Source organism: Andrena cerasifolii, chromosome 1 (genome assembly GCF_050908995.1).
Source record: "Andrena cerasifolii isolate SP2316 chromosome 1, iyAndCera1_principal, whole genome shotgun sequence".
NCBI lineage: Eukaryota > Metazoa > Arthropoda > Insecta > Hymenoptera > Andrenidae > Andrena > Andrena cerasifolii.
Genome location: NC_135118.1, coordinates 929,578 through 949,401, shown reverse-complemented (window position 1 = coordinate 949,401; position 19,824 = coordinate 929,578). Strand labels below are relative to the sequence as shown.

Below are 19,824 nucleotides of genomic sequence, written 5' to 3'. Positions count from 1 at the left end.
AACAGGTAAGTATTTTTTTTTCATTAATTTATATACTTTCCTTTTCTTTTTTTTATTTATCATTTTCCTCTGTCTGTTTTTCTGGTTGTTGTCATGAATTCTCCTACAGCGAAACGCAAATATATTCCGAGAACTTTTCAATGGTTAGAGCGTGATGTAAAAATTATATGATTAATAGCGGGTTATCAGAAATAAAAAATCATTTTGGTACAAAATCACACGCCGAGAACGTTTCTAAATTATCCGAACGTAACAGTGCTGCTTTTGATGATTTTGATGTGAGTGATAGTCCCGAAAATATTCGCGAGAAGATTCAGATTGCTGAAATTGCTTTGTGCGCATTTTTTGTCGAGCACAATATTCTATTTCACATTAGTGCTTATTTAATTGGCCTTCTGAAGGTTATATTTCCAGATTCATATATAGCGAGTAAATTAACCTTGAGCCGCTTAAAATACAACAAAATTATTACAAACGTGCTTTCTAAAGTAGAAGTAAGTAGAATTATTGAAAGTGCTCGACATCATAAATTTTCTATATTTGTTGACGAAAGCACAGATATTTCTAACGTAAAATGGCTCACTTTTTTAATTAAATACCTAAATTCGGAAACTTCTGCAGCTTTTACAGAATTATTAGAATTATTAAAATTATACGCCATAGATTGCTCTGCAGAAGGTTTATTTCCAGCATTTTGAGAAAGCATTGCACAAAAAGCTAATTCCTGTGCAGAATGTAATTGGACTCACATGCGACAAAGCATCAGTAATGATCGGGCGCTTTTCCTCATTTTGTTCAAAACTTAAAACGAGGTGTCCTTCATTAATAACAGTCAATTGTATTTGCCATTCCGCGGCATTAGTATCTAGTAAGGCGTGTTCAGAAATCCCAAGTTATATTGAAAAATTTATTCGAAATTTAACATTTTATATTAATAGTAGCGCCAAACGGTCGGCGAATTTTGCTAATTTTCAAGAATTTGTTAATAATAGGTAAAAAAAAAAATTAAAATTGTGCGATACGCGTTGGCTAGCCGTGCACGCTTGCGTAGCACGCATTCTGGAATGTTGGGATTCGTTAAATCTTTTTTTTATTTCGGAAGTATTTGAAAATTAAAAATCGATACGGCTGATAATTTACTTTGTGATATAAAAAAAACAAAAGCTTATCTTTTGTTTCTTAAATATATTTTAAATTATTTCAATTCCTTCAACGCGTTTTTTCAAACCCGCAGGACAGCCGTTCATTTATTATATTCTAAATCTAGACTTTCGTTTCAAGATTTGTACGGACATATTTTAAAACCAGAATATTCAACAACAAACGACTCGATGTTTCACATAGATTTTTTTTCCGGTAACAATTTGTTAGACTTGAAGGACATTTGCCTCGATTTTGAGTGTGAACATTATTTGAAGGATCATGTCGATGATAATACTTTACCCCAGGAAACGTTTCTTGAAATTAACCGATTTTTTCTTATCGCTTCATCCTATCATACTGTTATTTACTTTTGCATCACATATTGTATAAAAATCGGTTGAGAAACATTAAATGAATAGATATCAAGCAAGAATGAAAAAAAGATAACGTTTAGATAGAAAGCGAAACGATTGCAAATATAAACCACAAACACAAATTTAATTCCAAAATATTATTACAAATTTGAATAAAAACGAAACTAATGGCTACGAATATAAATTATTACTTGACATTAATGTAAAATGATTTGGGCCAATCGAAATTGTAGAACTAGTTTCTCCGCGGGCTTTAAAAGCTGTTTTAATCACGGCAATGGAATTTACAGAATCATGACTAAGTTTACTTCTTTTACAAGTTTTGACATCGGTCAGAATAGAGAAAATTCTTCCTGCTTCTGCATTTGAGTGAGGAAGACTCCTTACAACATTCACGAGTTGTTTCAAGACTGGGGACAGAAGATTGTTATTTTTATCACTCGCAGAATTAATTTGGATCTATCCACACAGCACACAGGCGCCTGGTCCCAGGTGCTCAAGGCGCCTTAAAGGCGCCGTGAGTGTCCCACGAGCGGCTTATGAGGGTCCAATATGCGCCTTCTGAGCGCCTGAAGTTACCAAACGGGGCGCCTTAAGGGGGTAGACACGGGTAATGCAGTGCGCTGTATACCGACATAATCTGCCCCGAAACATGAGTTTAGTAGAATACGCTTTTCGTCCTTATATAAGCGAATTTTGGGCCGAGCGAGGTCTTATTCGAAAGAGGAAGGTTCAGTGCAGCGCGCTCTGGTCATGGCTCGACGAGATTGTGTTGACATCTAATAATCTGAGTGTTCAAAGTAGTGCAAAAATCGACAAAATACACCCGCATGAATCCAAGTATTTTTAGGTCACTAAAAGAGTTTTGTGATTCAAACGATGACCAGAGCGCGCTGTACCGAACCTTCCTCTTTCGAATGAGACCTCACCCAGCTCAAAATCTGCTCATATAAGGACGAAAAGCGTATTCTCGTGTCTGCACTCCCAAATACGAATTCCTTCATATTGGCGTTAATACAGAGCAAGTCACGTGACAAATTTAGTTCAGCTAGTGGATACGAGATGGCGCCTACTTGGGAGGACTGCTAACGTTGAATAATAGCAAAACTGAGGCGATAGCTGGATATACGAGCCACTATAAAAGCATGATGGAGTCAATGTATGCATTTTCGGACGATTGTAGGTTAGGTTATATTCATTTTAGGCATACATTGACGTAGGAACTGCTGGGAATTGTATACATTTATTAAATTTAACGCTTTTACCGTTACATATACATCACTTGAAATCGCTGTCATATTTATGTCATAGTAATTTAGGCAGTTAGAACAACAACGGACTAACCTACTTCAAACAAAAAATTTTCCTATTGTACATCGATGGCTTAATGCACACATATTGTATGTCCCCTTTTAGCGTTTTTCACAGGATCAATCATTCAATGATACTTTATAATTAAATAAATACTTTTTGCATTATTGTATTATCTTATGTGTGCACTAGGCCATCGATATGATTAGTAAAGCCTATTGGAATACGTTATTGCTACTAACTCACTTTCGAAAAAAATGTGGGTGAGTCCGTTGTTGCTCTCACTGCCTCAATTATATGGCAAAATACCAGAGATGGACATTACTTTAGTACGCAGACAATTTTCCCGGCGGAAAACAATTATTTATTGCGTTTAGGTAACTGAAAAATGGTGCCAATACATGCACTTGATTGTTCTTTTTCCCAAAAAAACCAGTGGAAATATCATTTTCTAAATGTGATGTATACGTTACACTGGGCATGTACGGAGTATAATGTGGCTCAATAAATACAAAATTTGCTGCATGTGTACTATAATGTATAAGGGATGTTATAAGTATAAATGAATAAAACACGAGTATATCTTTTCTAAACATTTCTAAACGATATAGTCGCGTTTTATTCATTTATACTTATAACATCTCTTACAAATGAAAAAAGGAATACATATTTTTGTTATAGAATTTTTATTTGAAGCACTATGATTGAATTAATTTAATCGTGGTTAATTCAATTATCGGCCATGAATAATTTTCTCGTATTTATTCGTACTTTCTTGACTAAATATATGATTCGCAACTAAAGTACGAATAAATACGAGAAAATTAATCATGGCCGACAGATGTAAGGCTTTCGAATAAAAAAATGACGACTAAATATGTAATTGTTAACTTGATTTATTAATTATAAAAATTATAATTAATTATATTTCCTCCTCTTCCTCCTCTACCTCTTCTTCCTCCTGTACCTCCTCTTCCTCCACTCCCTCCTCTTCCTCGACTTCCTCCTCTTCCTCCTCTTCCTCCTCTCCCTCCTCTCCCTCCTCTCCCTCCTCGCCCGCCTCTTCCACCTCTTCCGCCTCCATAAATTCCTTTACGCAGAGTTTTTTCAGCTGGCTGTACTGTAATATGAACAATAAACATAAATCTTATGTTAATTACTGCAATAATGACTAGACGCTTTCACACTTTCATGAAAATGTAAGAAATGGTTATCTACATACCTTCTGCCTGTACTCCACCGCCATCTCCATCCACAGAGTCGTTGAGGATGGCGCCGGCGGACTCCGTCCTCGCGAGGACGGTGTCCGTTCCTTTCGCGGGCTCCGTCGCGAGGACGGTGTCTGTTCCTTGCGCGGACTCCGTTGTGGGGACCGCAGCTCCCAGGTGGGTGGACTCCGTCCTCGAGATGGAGTCCCTTCCTCTTCTACATTTTGAACAGTTCCTTTGTCAGACATCTAAAAACGAGTCGAAGAAACATTGAAATTATTGAACGTAAGAAAATGCAATAGAAGAATCGGAGTTGGGCAAAAAGTAAACTAATTACAAATTACGATTAAAATGTAATTGTGTAATTGATTACACAATTACATTTTAATCGTAATTTGTAATTTATAATTAGATTACATTTTGCCCAATTCTGAGAAGAGTACACGATTATCAAGTTGGTACATTTGTGTACAATATAGGCTTCCTTTAGCCAAGATTTAGCGCAGGTGGAGAATCTTCAGATTTCTAAATACTGGAATTTCCAAGTTCGAAAGCTTTGAAACTCAAACATTTCCAATACTTGTAATTGTGAGGATATCAAGTTTCAAAATATCTGTATTTTCAAATGTCCAACATTTGTGGTTTTAAAATTTCCAATTTTTTCACTTCTAATATTTAGAAACTGTTTTCATCATTTGTCTTCATTTTCAACTAAAGGAAGCTTATATTGCACCCGAATGTATATACCTTTTCTAGACATTTTGCGGGTAAATTATAACATAACTTTCTTAGTCTACGTCAGAGATGGGCATTATCTAGATAAAAAATTATTTAAATAACGTGTCGAATAAAAGATACTTTATCTTTATGCGTTATTCGAATCTTCGAATAACACGGTTTACGTTTATTCGTTATTCGCAGCTTTGAATAACACGATTTATCTTCATTCGAAACATCACGGATAAATAAATTTATTCGAAGTGAATTTATTCGACGGGTGAAAGATAATTTTTTTATTCGAAGTGAATTTAATCGAAAGATAATTTCTGTCTTTGAGGATCTTTTATTCGAACTGTCGAATAAGATTTTCATCTTTGGCCGTAGTTTGTTCGACTTTTATTGGAAGACTTCGAATAACTTTTGTCGCGCGATCTCGCCTCGAGCTGAGGTCCTCAGCCTGAGGACTTGAGCTATTCGGCGGCGGCTTTTCATTTTGATTTGAGCCTCGGCTGGAGAGCCATACAATCTTGCTTGCGGTGGATTATATTTATATTAATAGGATGTATGTAACACTTTCACATTTTCTATCGTATCGGCATGAACGTTTCAGTAACATAGGTGCTGTTGAGATTTTTTAGATGGAACTGAATTTAAACACGATATAAATCGGATTATGTTTAGCATTATTACATTAGAAATGTTACATTCATATTTAATTATTTATAGTTCTAGAAATAATCCAAATTATACCGTGTTTGAACTCTTTTCAATCGAATGGATCTCGCAAGTTTATTAACAATCCATAAATTCTAAAAGTCGGAAAACTCTTCGTCGGAAAAATTTCGAATACTATAAAAAAGCTAGGGTTTTGGAAGTTTGATGGACATTAATTTATTTATTGGTTAACTTTAGATAGATTGTGAAAAGCTGACGATGTTTCTTACATTTGTTTACTACAAAATGCAAATAAACGGGAACACAAAATCACAATATCTTTTGTAAAACAAAATTTGATTATTATTCTTGTAATTATTATCATAACAAATTTTATTCAGTTTAATATACCCAAATTACCCATGCTAACTGTATGCGGATTTTCGTAAATGTAAAATCGTACTATCGGTCTATTTATATTTTCGTGGAAACAAATGTAAAATACATCGTCATCTCTACATAATTTGTTTAATTTTAACTAATAAATCAGTTAATATCTGAAATATACTCCAAACCCTTGCTTCTTTTTGCGTTTTTTTTGCTTTAAATGTTTTAAATTTTGCAAGTGTACGAAGACTTTCGTGACTGACTGTATACTGTACGTGTACCGTTACATTCAATTAAATTTGATGTGGCCAATTTTATAGTGTCCGTATTTCTGAAAACTTGTCCGTAAATAAGACCAATAGGACTATATCCACATTTTTTTCAAATTTTTCAGTAACGCCGTGCTACTATGAAATTGTAGTTGTTCAGAACAATTGCAAAATCAATAGTCAAAAATTTGTCTTCTTTAACTGAAATAATTTGTATTATGTAAGAGAGGCGGCATCGCCGCGTGGTGATCACCGACGGGTCCGTACGACACGGCATTGTTGGACGTGCGGCGTTGCGTTTTCGACGAAGTCGCGTGACAAAACAACGCGGATCACGCGGTCGCGACCCAGCGTCGAAGATCGGTCGATGGGCGAGATCGCGCGTCAAAAGTTATTCGAAGTCTTCGAATAAAAGTCGAACAAACTACGGACAAAGATGAAAACCTTATTCGACAGTTCGAATAAAAGATCCTCGAAGACAGAAATTATCTTTCGAATAAATTCATTTCGAATAAAAAAATTATCTTTCACCCGTCGAATAAATTCACTTCGAATAAATTTATTTATCCGTGATGTTTCGAATGAAGATAAATCGTATTATTCAAAGCTGCGAATAACGAATAAACGTAAAGTATCTTTTATTCGAGTATATCTAGATATTATCTTTGCCCATCTCTGGTCTACATGAGAATGAATACACGAATCTCTGAGCGTGAAGCTGCATATCGACATTGCGAGGCTGCTGCGCGAGGCACGCTTCGCGGAGTGGAGAGTCTGGAGACTACCTCGATCATGATCACTTTGCGTGGGAGGCGCGTGCGACAGTCTCTCGCTACCTCCAGCATGATATTTGCGTCGCCCGAGCCATGCGATTTTTGGTCATGGGGCTGCGAGGCACCTTTGAGCACGTCGAAAAATCGACTGCTGATGCCTCGTAAAATAAACATGGTCGAGGTAGTCTCTAGACTGTCCACTCCGCGAGGTGTGTCATGCGAGGCAGCCTGGCAATGGCGATACGCAGCTTGAGAAACACGCGGACACTCAAACAATCACAGTTCACACGATAGATTTTACACAAAAAATTACAACAATACTATGACGGTAATGAAACTTCACCCGGACTATGTCTAAATACAGTCTTGGGTTGGAAGTAAAATGTAGAAGTGGGTCAGTTAGTATGAAAATGGCGTCAGTCGAAAAAGAAAGAAATTGAACTTCACGTTTATTATGTATCGTGTTGATATAATACGTAAAAAATAAGTAAAATGTAAATGAAAACTTTGAATTTAGACCACTTTCATAATAACAGGCACGTATAGTGAAAAGGGCAGGTGTAAGAAGCGTGAAGGTACTTACGATCTTTACTCGTCGACAGTTACGCGTGCTTCTGACGATCGAGGCTTTGTTGGCCTCGAGGGCCAGCGTTGCCAGAAAACAATTGCTGGCGCGATTCACGCACACATTACCAACACTCCTGTAAGTGATCCTACTACACAACTTGCGATTCTTTCCTGAAACCGCTGGGCTGGACCCAAACTGTCCTTCTCACTCACTCAATATTTTGTATTTCACTTGCACCAAGGACCGAGTGACACATCTCGGCCCGCGTAAAAGTTCAAATGCGCAAAGGTGATACGTCAAAAGTATATGCATCGGATAATCCAAAATTCTTTCTTGGGTACATTTCTGCAATCCAAAAGTATTCCCGGAAGTACATACTCTATGTAAATGCATCAGCATACACCAATCCTAATGGGAAAGAGAGGAATAGAACGCATATACCCGTCCTTTTCACACTATCTTTTGTTCTGCTTCTCAGCATCTGTAACTAATGCAGCGACAATGCTAGCTGATCAGTTTTCTGCCGCTTGCACTACGTTGAAGACGCAGAAAGCAATCGGGGTTTTATTTACTGCGCAGATATTGATACATATGGAATATTCATAATTTGTGAATTGTTCCATTCCTGCGTGGTTCGTTATCGTAGTGTTGATAAGTATGTGTGATCATTCCATAGCCATGGAATTAAAGAAGGAAGCCGCAGATGCAAGAAATAAACGCTATTTGGAGGATGGTACAAAAAGGAAGCAGCCCAAGTTATTTGCAAAGCGTTTGTCGAAAAATAGAAAGTATCGAGAAAGGTAAGTTACGTGTTATGGTACAGATTATTATGAAGTTACAGTTTGTGATGTAGTAGTAGCAGCACGGTATTTTGCTGTATATAATACAGTATTATTCATATTCTTCAAATACGTATACTATCTTTGACACTTTACGTACACATATTCTATGCTACGCGCACCGCAACACATGCCATTATTATACCCCGCTTGCACCACTCGTTCCCATTCGTACGTTCATCATTGTATAATTAGTTAATAATTCGATTTATACCGTGTTTGGATTCATTTTTATGTGAAAACTGTGAGCAGTACGTTCCTGAAACTTTCGAGCCGATGAGACGGAATGTAGAATTTTTAAATTTCGTTATATATGTTATACAAACTATATGCGTTTTGTTATTATAAAACGTTCAAACTACATATACGCGTTTCATTAGATATGCTTCCTTTATAATGCATTTGTGATTATTTCAATCGTTGTACGTAGTTTTCAATGGATAAAAAATGTAATTCCGATTTTATTTCTGTGATGTAGAAGATAATGTTTAAAATTAGCAACAGTCATCGATGCTTAGCAATTCGATGTTGAGCATATGTAGTTACTTGTTGAATACAAAATATGTACACATTGCTTTTTCTTTTGTGGGTTTTCGACCGCAATATGTACGTCCATATGTGTACCTTTAGCGAAATTGTCTTATTGAAAAGCCCAGTCTTCAGGTGAAGTCAGACGGCGAGTCGGCTCGGCTCGCCCAGCCTCGGCGAGTCGGCTTCAGTATAAGCTATACAGGGTGTCCCACTAAGGAGTGGACAGCGCGATATCTCTTAAAGTATTGTCGATAAAAATATAAAAAAAAATAGGGAATTGCATGGTTCGAGGGGGCCCATTTATTAGCGCGAACGAATTTTGTTTTCGATTATTATTTTAAAAGATATGATGGTCAAGTTCGGTTTTTCAAATGGAACTATTTTTTTTGAAGACCTGAGTTGATAGTGCGTTCCAAGACAAATTCAATAAGCTTTAATGTATACACTTTATTTCCACTGGTTTTTAAGATATTGCGCTTGCAAATTTACTGATTTTCACTGCAAGAAACCCCTCTGGAATGGCAAAAACCGGGGGCGGTCTTACTGCCGCCACGGGTGGCACTGCCTGTTGAAATGGATACTTACCTGCCAAAGGTCTACGCCAGAAATGGCAGGCCCAAAGGCTGGACAATACTTTTCCGTCAGAAATGCTACTTAGGTAGGTATCGTTACTTTTATTTCGCACTTGCTTCTACGCTCGGATGGCCGGTTCTTTTGGGAGGGATGCAAGTTGGATTGGTTCTGGATCAAGCTTATTGAATTTGTCTTGGAACGCACTATCAACTCAGGTCTTCAAAAAAAATAGTTCCATTTGAAAAACCGAACTTGACCATCGTATCTTTTAAAATAATAATCGAAAACAAAATTCGTTCGCGCTAATAAATGGGCCACCTCGAACCATGCAATTCCCTATTTTTTTTATATTTTTATCGACAATACTTTAAGAGATATCGCGCTGTCCACTCCTTAGTGGGACACCCTGTATATCCTGCCTTCGGAAGAGTGATACCACTATGGATATCAACCGCGCCGCTGTTTCCGCAAATACTGACTGCCGTGAACGTGTCCTGTATGACGAAAAGGATCTACGAGAAATGTCAGAATGACCTAATCGATGCCCTCGAAGTGGCCGCACAACGCGAAATGGAAGATGCAGGAAAAGAGGAGAAACAATTAGCTATATCAAGAGGCGGCGTACATGCAGAATCCAATCTACCGTTTATCCCAGTTGTCGCGGATGGCAGCTGGATGAAAAGGTCCTACCGCAGAGGAGATTACAATTCTCTCTCTGGCGTAGGAGCCATCGTGGGATACCACACGAAGAAAGTACTGTACATCAGCGTGAAGAATAAATTCTGCATGACTTGCCAAATAGCAGGTATGAAGAAGGAAGAACCGCGCGAGCATCGTTGCTTCAAGAACTGGGGCCGTAATCAGAGTTCAACTGGCATGGAGAGTGTTGCTATTGTCCAAGGCTTCAATTGCAGCATAGATATGCACGGCCTAATATACACTATATTAGTTGCCGATGGCGATAGCAGTGTGTACAAAAAGATATTGGACAGTGATCCATATAAAAACTACCTGGTGCAGGTACGAAAATTAGAATGCACCAATCACCTGCTACGCAATTTCAGTAAAAAAATTAACGAAATCGCAACAAAAGGCCGCGATAAAGACCTAAGAGCTGTCGTAAAGAATAATGCTCTCCACATGCGTACTGGTATAAAGAAAGCTGCAGCATACCGGTTGCAAGAAGAAATAACACTCGAGGATCGAGTAAGAAATTTGAAGGAAGACTTGAGGAATGTACCGAGTCACGTTTTCGGTGAACACAAGGAGTGTCAGAAGTTAGCATACTTCTGTAAGAAATACTCTAATCCAAACAGAGAGGACTACGTACCAAGGTTGAGAGAAGCTGGTATTTATCAGAGTATCGAAGAAGCGATGCAACCACTTTTCCCTAAAGCTGACAGTTTGCTGCATGGTTTAAATAACAATGCTGTTGAAAGTTTTAATAATATCATTGCCAAATTCATCGGAGGCAAAAGGATAAACTTTGGACGAGGGGGCTCGTATCAGGGCAGAGTCTCCGCTGCATTCGTCCAATATAATACAAAAGAGACGTTTAGCAGATTGAGTACGGCAATGGATAAAGAGCCGTCAACCATGGTAAGAAAGCTGAAAGGACGTCGGAAGCGTGCAGCAGAAAAAGCAAGTGAATATAAAAAAGAAGCGAAAGCATCCTCCTTCCGAAATAAAAAACAATCGTGCGACCAAGATTACGGCCCTAACGCAGAAAAACCAGATATGGAAGAGACAGTATACTCATCCGAATGTAAAAGGCACGCGGCTATACTCCATGACTGGCAAAGAATGCGATGCGAGATCGAAAAGGAAACTCGCAATCAGGCGAATAGTGAAAAGTGGATTAGTTATAGAAAAAAAATACTAACTGCATCCAATTTCGGCAAGGTATGCCGATTACGAAACACTACACCACGGGCAAATACTGTGAAGAGTATATGTTTCGTGTACATGCTGTATATAGTGCTTTTTCTTCTTACTAGATTTAAGACGTATCACATAAGTTACTTTTAATAATAGTGTCGCCATCTGACGCGACACAAAGCGTTCATGAGCTTCTCTCCCCCCACTAATCAACTAACTACGTTTCCGCGATCGCGGAAGTCTTCTCTCCGTCTGCCAGGCGGTCGGTTCTGGTCGGTTCAATGCTCGTGTTCGCAATACTTGCGAATTCTATACTGGTTACGCGAGAGAGAAATAGTGAACGTTTGATAATATCATCGATATCTGTTCCACGCTCGCGTTACGTACGATTCATACCTGATACTCGGGTTAAAATTAACCTACTTCCAACTAATAAACCAAAGGACTGCGTATCGGTTACAGCCACTTGCTTTGTCTAAGATTCTAACTTAAACAAATGGTCCTTCGAGCCGGAGTTGTGGTGATTTAAAAATTCACTCTGCTGAAACAAAGGAATCCGTTACGTTGTCCGTTGTCTCCACGAGGCATCGAACGTTATCGAACATTCTCAAACCCGTTCGAAAGGTGTAAACAGTGCCGGTCACATAGTTTTTCTGCTACCGAACGTCCTAGTATCTGAAACACAATGGATATACTCATATCAGAACAGAAATACTTGTACGGACGAATTGCAAGGTTAACGGAAAATATGAAGAAGCTCGGCGCTAGCAAAATTACGAAAGGCGTAATTATTTCTCGGTTGGAACTTTTGGAAACTTACTGGACTACGTTTCTCCAGACTCACTCAAAATTGTGCGCTAGTTTCAAGGAAGAGCATCAGGAAAAACCGTACTTCAAAGACGACCACATGAGCTTGTGCGAGGAAGCTTACTTACAACAGAAGGCTAGTCTGCTCGATACTCGAGACGACTTCCCGGATGAACTGGGCGAAACTGTACATACTGGAACCGACTCCCAAGGAAGGACATTGGAAAGGATACCTATCCCTAAATTCTCTGGGGACTATCAAAACTGGCCAAGCTTTCGCGATCTGTTTCGTTCTCTGGTAATCAAAAATTCGAATCTATCTGAAGTGGATAAACTACATTATCTACAAACCAGTCTAACCGATGAAGCAGCTCGACTGATTCAGAACGTCACACTAACGACTTCAAACTTCAAGCGAGCGTGGGAGACCATTATGGAGCAGTACGACGTCCCGCGTCTCCTCATTCACGCTCACGTAACAAAGCTCCTGTCTTTGCCTGCGATGAAGAAGGAATCAGCTCAAGAACTAAAGGAATTGCTTCATGGAACTCGGAACGCAGTGGACGCGTTAGCCACGCTGAAGCTGCCTGTCGAGCACTGGAGTGCTTTCTTGGTTGTCCTCACTGCAGAACGTCTAGATCCAACAACGAGGATGGCCTGGGAGATGTCCATCGGAACGGCGCCGGAGCATCCGACCTTCGATCAAATGAAGACCTTTCTCAGTTCTCAAGTGAGAGCGCTGGTGGCGTCTGGAGGCACCGCCAGTGGATCAGCTGGTCAAAACCGTTCCGGAAGTGACAAAAACTCGTCTGGAGCTTCTACTGGAGCAGCTCATCGGCCCAAGACGCACTGCGTTACGAAAAACGCAAACGGGACACAAAAATGTGCTCTGTGTCAGGGCGAGCATTTTATACTGTATTGTCCGAAGTACAAGGCCATGAGTCCCCTGGAGAGGAAAAATAGGGTAATGGAAAAGCACTTGTGCTTCAATTGTCTGGCCTCGCATTCTTCTCGCGACTGCAAATCAGTCAAGCGCTGCCAACTTTGCATGGGTAAGCATCATTCCACTATCCATATTCCAATCGAACAAACTTCTTCCTCTGTTGCAATTTCGCAGGTAGACGAGCAACTCGCACATTCTGGAAAGAGCGCTTCTCCGTCGCTGAGCCCGACCACTGCTACAACTCATTGCGCTCAGGTGCAACCTCCTGGCGCTTCCGTACTTCTTGCAACTGCGTTAGTCAGAGTGGCGTCCAATTCTGGGGAGAAGGTGACCGTTCGAGCGATGATCGATCCCTGCTCCGAGGTGTCCTTGATCGGTGAGAGTATCGCGCAACTATTAAGACTCCCAAGGTCACCCACAAATATTCCAGTTATAGGAGTCGCGAAAAATAAAACATACTCGAGGGGTTCGGTAACGATTCAAGTATCACATCGCAGCCGCGATTCGATCGGTTTCTCAACACAAGCTCTGGTACTGCAGAGAATCTCCTCGTATCGGCCGAGTCCGGTTTCGGTTTCTACTTCTTGGTTTCACTTAACCGATCTTGAACTAGCTGACCCTGAATTTGCCTCCTCTAGAAAGGTTGATATTCTCTTAGGCGCGGAAGTCTATTCACAAATTATCCGTGAAGGATTACGGCACGGACCTCCTCGCACGCCGGTAGCTCAAGCTACCACTCTGGGCTGTATTCTAACCGGCTTGGTCGGCAATCCAGATAATTTCTCTAAAACGAAAGCTGCTGTCACTCTTTAGTGTACCACTGACTTCGATATATCGGAGATCTTGCAAAAATTCTGGAAGCAAGAAGAGGTGTCGGCACCACTTTCTATATTAACCGCGGAAGAGAAGGCTTGCGAAGATCACTTCGTTCGTACGCATTCTCGCGATAACAGTGGCAGGTATATCGTCCGGATACCGTTTTCTCGTTCTAATAAAGACCTCGGTCTTTCTCGTGTAACCTCCGAGGTTCTCCTAAGAAAACTGGAGAGAAAATTCCATAATAGTCCTGAATTGGAAACGGCGTATCGCCAATTCATGGAAGAGTATGAGACGCTCAATCATATGACTCTGGCCGCGGAAAATGCTCGCGATACTTCTAACTTTTATTATTTACCTCACCATGGGGTAATACGTTCGTCTAGTACTACTACAAAACTTAGAGTAGTTTTTAACGCGTCGTGTAAAACGACTTCTGGTTTTTCTCTAAACGATATAGTTCATACAGGTCCGAATTTACTACCGGAAATATTCGACATTCTAACACGCTGGCGACTCCACTCCATTGTATTCTCGGCGGACATTGAAAAAATGTACCGCCAAATACGCGTCCATAACGACGACTGCGACTTCCAACGCATTCTGTGGCGGAAGAAATCCTCGGAGCCAGTACAAGCGTACCGGCTACGCACGGTAACGTACGGGATGGCGTGTGCCCCCTATCTAGCTATTCGTACGCTTAAACAATTAAGCTCGGATGAACGGGAACGCTACCCTTTAGCAGCACCGTGTTTACTAGACGACGTTTATATGGACGATGTGATTTCGGGAGCTGGAACCTTGCCGGTCGCTCTTGAACTCCAGAGAGAGTTACTTTCCTTGCTCAAGGCGGGCGGATTTAAACTTAGAAAGTGGACCTCGAATCGGCCCGAGCTCCTCGAAAATCTGCCTCACGATTATATTGCTTCTACTCCTGAACTCTCATGCAATTTCGAGGGCACTTTCTCGTTGCTAGGTTTGAAATGGCAGACCAGCCTAGACTGCTTTATTTTTACCGTATCGTCGAAAACCCGAGACGAAGCTCTAACAAAACGCGCAGTCTTTCGGGAGACTGCGAGTCTGTACTATCCGTTAGGATTTCTTGCACCGGTAATAATTGTCGCGAAAATATTAGTACAATCGCTCTGGCTCCTAAAACTGGAATGGGACGAACCGCTCCCTACTTCTTTAGTGGAAACTTGGGAACATTATTATGCCGGGTTAGGAGCTCTCTCCTCCTTGAGGATACCTCGCTGGATTCTCGTAAACCCGGAAGCTGGATCCTACGAATTACACGGTTTCGCAGACGCGTCCGAAAAAGCTTACGCCGCGGTTATATACATACGGTCCTCGTTCGATCGGTCAACTCCCCGAATAAGTTTGATCGCTGCTAAAACTAGAGTCGCTCCGTTAAAACAAAACTCTCTACCTCGCCTCGAATTGTGCGCTGCTACTCTTCTCACTCGGTTAATGATACGCGTTACTAAGGTTTTGAAAATACCACTCTGCGACGTACACCTTTGGTCGGACTCGACAATAGTTTTGAATTGGCTACAGGGACAACCCTACCAATGGAAGACATTTGTCGCCAACCGCGTCTCCGAGATTCAAACCTCTCTACCGAGTGCGAAATGGCATCACGTTCGGACGAAAGAAAACCCAGCCGACTGCGCGTCGCGCGGTATAAACGGCGCTACGCTCGTGAATCATTCACTATGGTGGCAAGGGCCATCATTCTTACGAAACTCTAAGTATAATGGCGAGTCAAAGCACATGGTCGATCTCAGTACGACGGAGGAGAAACGCGTACAAACTATAGTACACACTAGTACACTAACCCCGAGCTTCTCTTTAGAGGACTTCTTAGCGAGATATTCGTCACTTAAGAAATTAACTCGCGTAACTGCTTGGTGCCTGCGTTATATGTGTCAGCTTCGACGCAAGCCCTCGCCGTTCTCTCAATTTAACTACATTCAAGCTCGCGAGATAGAGGATGCTAAACTTACCTTAGCAAAAGTTGTACAGCGCTGCGCGTTTCCTAGCGAACTCTCGATTCGGGAAAAATCCGCTACCATCTCCAGGGGGCCCCTTTCTCGTCTGGCCCCATTTCTGGACGACCAGAACGTCCTGAGGGTCGGTGGTCGCTTAAAGCATTCACTCCTGGATTTCGACCAGAAGCACCCGATTATTTTACCTGAAAAGGGAAATTTCACCGTTTTAATTATTCGTGATTGTCACGAACGAGTTCTCCACGGCGGCACTCAACTTACCTTGAGTTCGCTGCGACAAGAATACTGGATTCTCAGGGGACGACGTGCAGTCCGTAACTATATACACTCTTGTGTCACGTGTTGGCGATGGCGCGCCAAAACTTCCCAACAGCTGATGGGAAATCTTCCTTCGTCGCGCGTTACCCCAGCTAGACCTTTTCTTCACTCCGGGGTAGACTACGCTGGGCCCTTTCTAACAAAAACGTCTCCAGGACGCGGACATCGAACTCGAAAGTCCTACGTCGCCGTCTTCATTTGCTTGTGCACTCGCGCTATCCACTTGGAACTTGTCACGGATTACACAACAGACGCTTTTCTAGCCGCCTACCGTCGCTTCGTTTCTCGACGAGGTAACTGCGCTTCGATACGCAGCGACTGTGGGACAAATTTCGTCGGTGCAGACAAGGAGTTACGACGTTTGTTCTCCGACGCCTCCGGCGAACTGGGGAAGTTGGCGCCTCTACTGGCCGACCTGGGTACTACCTGGATATTCAATCCACCGGCCGCTCCCCACTTCGGGGGGATCTGGGAGTCCGCCGTGAAGTCTATGAAGCATCACCTTCGTCGAGTCATTGGCGACACCCCACTGACGATTGAGGAGATGACTACTCTCCTGAATCAAATAGAGGCTTGCCTAAATTCCAGGCCGCTCTTACCGTTGAGCGACGAACCAGACAATTTTCAGTTTTTAACTCCTGGGCACTTTCTTGTAGGCTCTGCATTAATAGCAATTCCTGAACCTTCTCTCACTGCGGAGTCGTCAAATCGACTCGCTCGCTGGCAGAAAATTCAGCAAATGAGGGATCACTACTGGAAGCGGTGGTCTGCCGAATACCTCCAAGCTCTGCAAGGACGTCCGAAGTGGATCGCTGCCCACCCTAACGTTCAGCCCGGACAACTCTGCCTCGTGAAGAACGAGGCAACTCCACCAACTCACTGGCCGATTGGACGCATCACTGAAGTTCATCCTGGACCGGATGGCCTTGTACGCGTTGTCACAATCCGGACACCCAAGACGACACTACAGCGCCCTATTGCGAAAATAAGTCTTTTCCCCTCGGAGCCAAGCGACGAGGCTCTATAAATCTTGGTTGCTTTCTTTGTTCATATTCGTCGCGCACCCGCTACGAAGGCGGGCGGAATGTTTCGTGTACATGCTGTATATAGTGCTTTTTCTTCTTACTAGATTTAAGACGTATCACATAAGTTACTTTTAATAATAGTGTCGCCATCTGACGCGACACAAAGCGTTCATGAGCTTCTCTCCCCCCACTAATCAACTAACTACGTTTCCGCGATCGCGGAAGTCTTCTCTCCGTCTGCCAGGCGGTCGGTTCTGGTCGGTTCAATGCTCGTGTTCGCAATACTTGCGAATTCTATACTGGTTACGCGAGAGAGAAATAGTGAACGTTTGATAATATCATCGATATCTGTTCCACGCTCGCGTTACGTACGATTCATACCTGATACTCGGGTTAAAATTAACCTACTTCCAACTAATAAACCAAAGGACTGCGTATCGGTTACAGCCACTTGCTTTGTCTAAGATTCTAACTTAAACAGTATAATATACCCGCAACTTCCAAATTTGTCTGCTCTCCAATACGGAAGGGAAAACGAGGCAAACGCCTTGAGACAAATGGAAGAAGAATTAGGAATCCAAATTCTACCATGTGGCCTCTTCATCGATGACACTGTGCCTCACTTAGGTGCAACTCCTGACGACCTCGTGGACCATGATAAAATCGTCGAAGTAAAGTGTCCTGAATCGGCCAAGGATTTAACACCTGCTGAAGCAATAAAGCAACTTGGTAATATACGGCGTATTTTCAAGGGTAATGAAATGAATCAAAATCATCATTACTATTATCAAGTGCAAGGACAATTGCACATAACGAAAAGACAACGGGCCTATTTTTGTTTATGGACGCCGAAAGGTATGAAAGTTACAACAGTATCGAGAGATGATCGATTCTGGGCAACAGAAATGGAGGAAAAACTGAAGAAGTTCTATGAGGACTGCATGTTGCCAGAAATAATAGATAGTAGATACAATCGGCAAAAACCAATTAGAGAACCTCCGTACATAAAAACAGGAGGAGCAGGTACGAATAGAAAATAAAGTACATAAAACGATGGATGACAACATTGCAATAGCACCGGCAAGTGTATCGAGCGCATATGAAGAGTTGTCGAATAAGCAATTACAATCCAGTGACTAATGCACCGGCGAGTGCATACAGCGCATATGAAGAGCTGTCGAATAAGCAATTGCAATCCAAAGTGACTAATGCACCGGCGAGTGCATACAGCGCATATGAAGAGCTGTCGAATAAGCAATTGCAGTCCAAAGTCACTAATGCACCGGCGAGTGCATACAGCGCATATGAAGAGTTGTCGAATAAGCAATGTTCCAAAATGTAAGTAAAAGCGTGTAGTTTACAAAGCGCAGGCACCACCGAATCAACGTGGAGGCGCCTGGAGTGCGCAGAGTTACTGAGCTGCGACGAAGGAAGTTCGAGGGCGAACATCGTCGCAGAATGGCCGAATTCCCCATGAGAGAGAGCCCCGAAAAGTGGAGTTGTTTAGACAGGATGGGTCGTTCGCCGACCAAAGATCCAGGAAGTTTCTCGCTCGAGGAGAAAGTTTGAAGTTCTGAACGAAGAGTCTGAAGATTAGTCTAAGCTAATGTACTGGACTGGGCTGCGGAGGCTACCTTCGTAGCCCAGCCCTCTGTTTCTTTAAAGTGTTTCAGGGAGCACGAAACCCCACGACGAGGGACAAGGTGTCGGGGGACTGCCACTGCGGCCTGGATACGCGTGCCCGAATTCCCCGTCTGTGCTACGACAGAGTAGCAGTCCGCAGTGAAGCGCGGAAATACGTGGAACCGCTTCTATAGCCCTGTTAGCGTGGATCTTGGCTTCTCCCCGGTTTATGTAAACCAAGAAGTCCGCCTCAACAGGGTGGACAGCAGCCGGCAAATGGCATCTCCAACCACCAGTCGGACAAGCGGTGCGACTGCTTGGATCGGCTGGAGGAGATGTCGCGGAGACGGGAACGTTAACAGGACGCACAGGACGGTTCCCTGGGTCAGCACCAGAAGCCACGAAGAGGAATGGGGCCATCTGAAAGCCAAGGCATGAGAGAGGGAGAACAGGACAAGAAGTCCAGAAGAAAGACAATGCAGACGAGCTGGGGTACTGGGCAGATTGATCGGGGAAGGGGCCGATAACATACTCATGAGCTGTGATCTCCTGTTATCGGTTCCGTCGCGCCTTTCCGTCTTCCCGGTTCTTTCAGCTCCAACGGATTCTCTCAAATGAAAGTAAATGTTAAGGGGGCCGTCTCCTTTTTGTTATGGTCCGAATCGATCGAAGCGCCCTTGTAAACAGACGGACCCTAATGAAACTACTGCGGTCGGTAAAAAGAAGTTGTACAATGGTGACATCTACCGGTACTCTACGTAGACGAAATTTTGACAGCATAGTTGCCGCATGTTCTGTTGTCTCCGCCTCTGCCGCGCTGTTTCCACAGCTCCTTCTATTGAGAAGCTTGGAGGAATACGGCATGAGAGCTGCGTCTGGGCAGCGATCACCGGGCTCCATGTACCGCTGATGGAGGGGGGAACATCGACAGGAGCGGTGGTTATGTGTGAGGAACTGCGGTGCGTCAGTCACGCACACATAACCACCGCTGTAGGTGTTTCCTCGTGCATCAGCTGTAGCTGGAGCCCGCCAATTCCTGCGTCTAGCATCAGAGC

General features: G+C 42.4%; 2 protein-coding genes across 2 annotated transcripts in view; both read left to right on the top strand.

The window, feature by feature from the left end:
• LOC143373660 (uncharacterized) overlaps positions 1–19,394 on the top strand; it is a 423,841-nt gene extending 404,447 nt beyond the window's left edge. Inside the window, exon 2 of the mRNA XM_076821144.1 lies at positions 18,517–19,394. The gene's annotated coding sequence lies outside the window, so the exon portion shown is untranslated. The remainder of the gene's footprint in view (positions 1–18,516) is intronic.
• LOC143373918 (uncharacterized) overlaps positions 17,633–19,824 on the top strand; it is a 222,420-nt gene continuing 220,228 nt past the window's right edge. Inside the window, exon 1 of the mRNA XM_076821652.1 lies at positions 17,633–18,488. Coding sequence (XP_076677767.1) covers positions 17,704–18,186 — 483 coding nt within the window. The 5' untranslated portion in view covers positions 17,633–17,703 and the 3' untranslated portion in view covers positions 18,187–18,488. The remainder of the gene's footprint in view (positions 18,489–19,824) is intronic.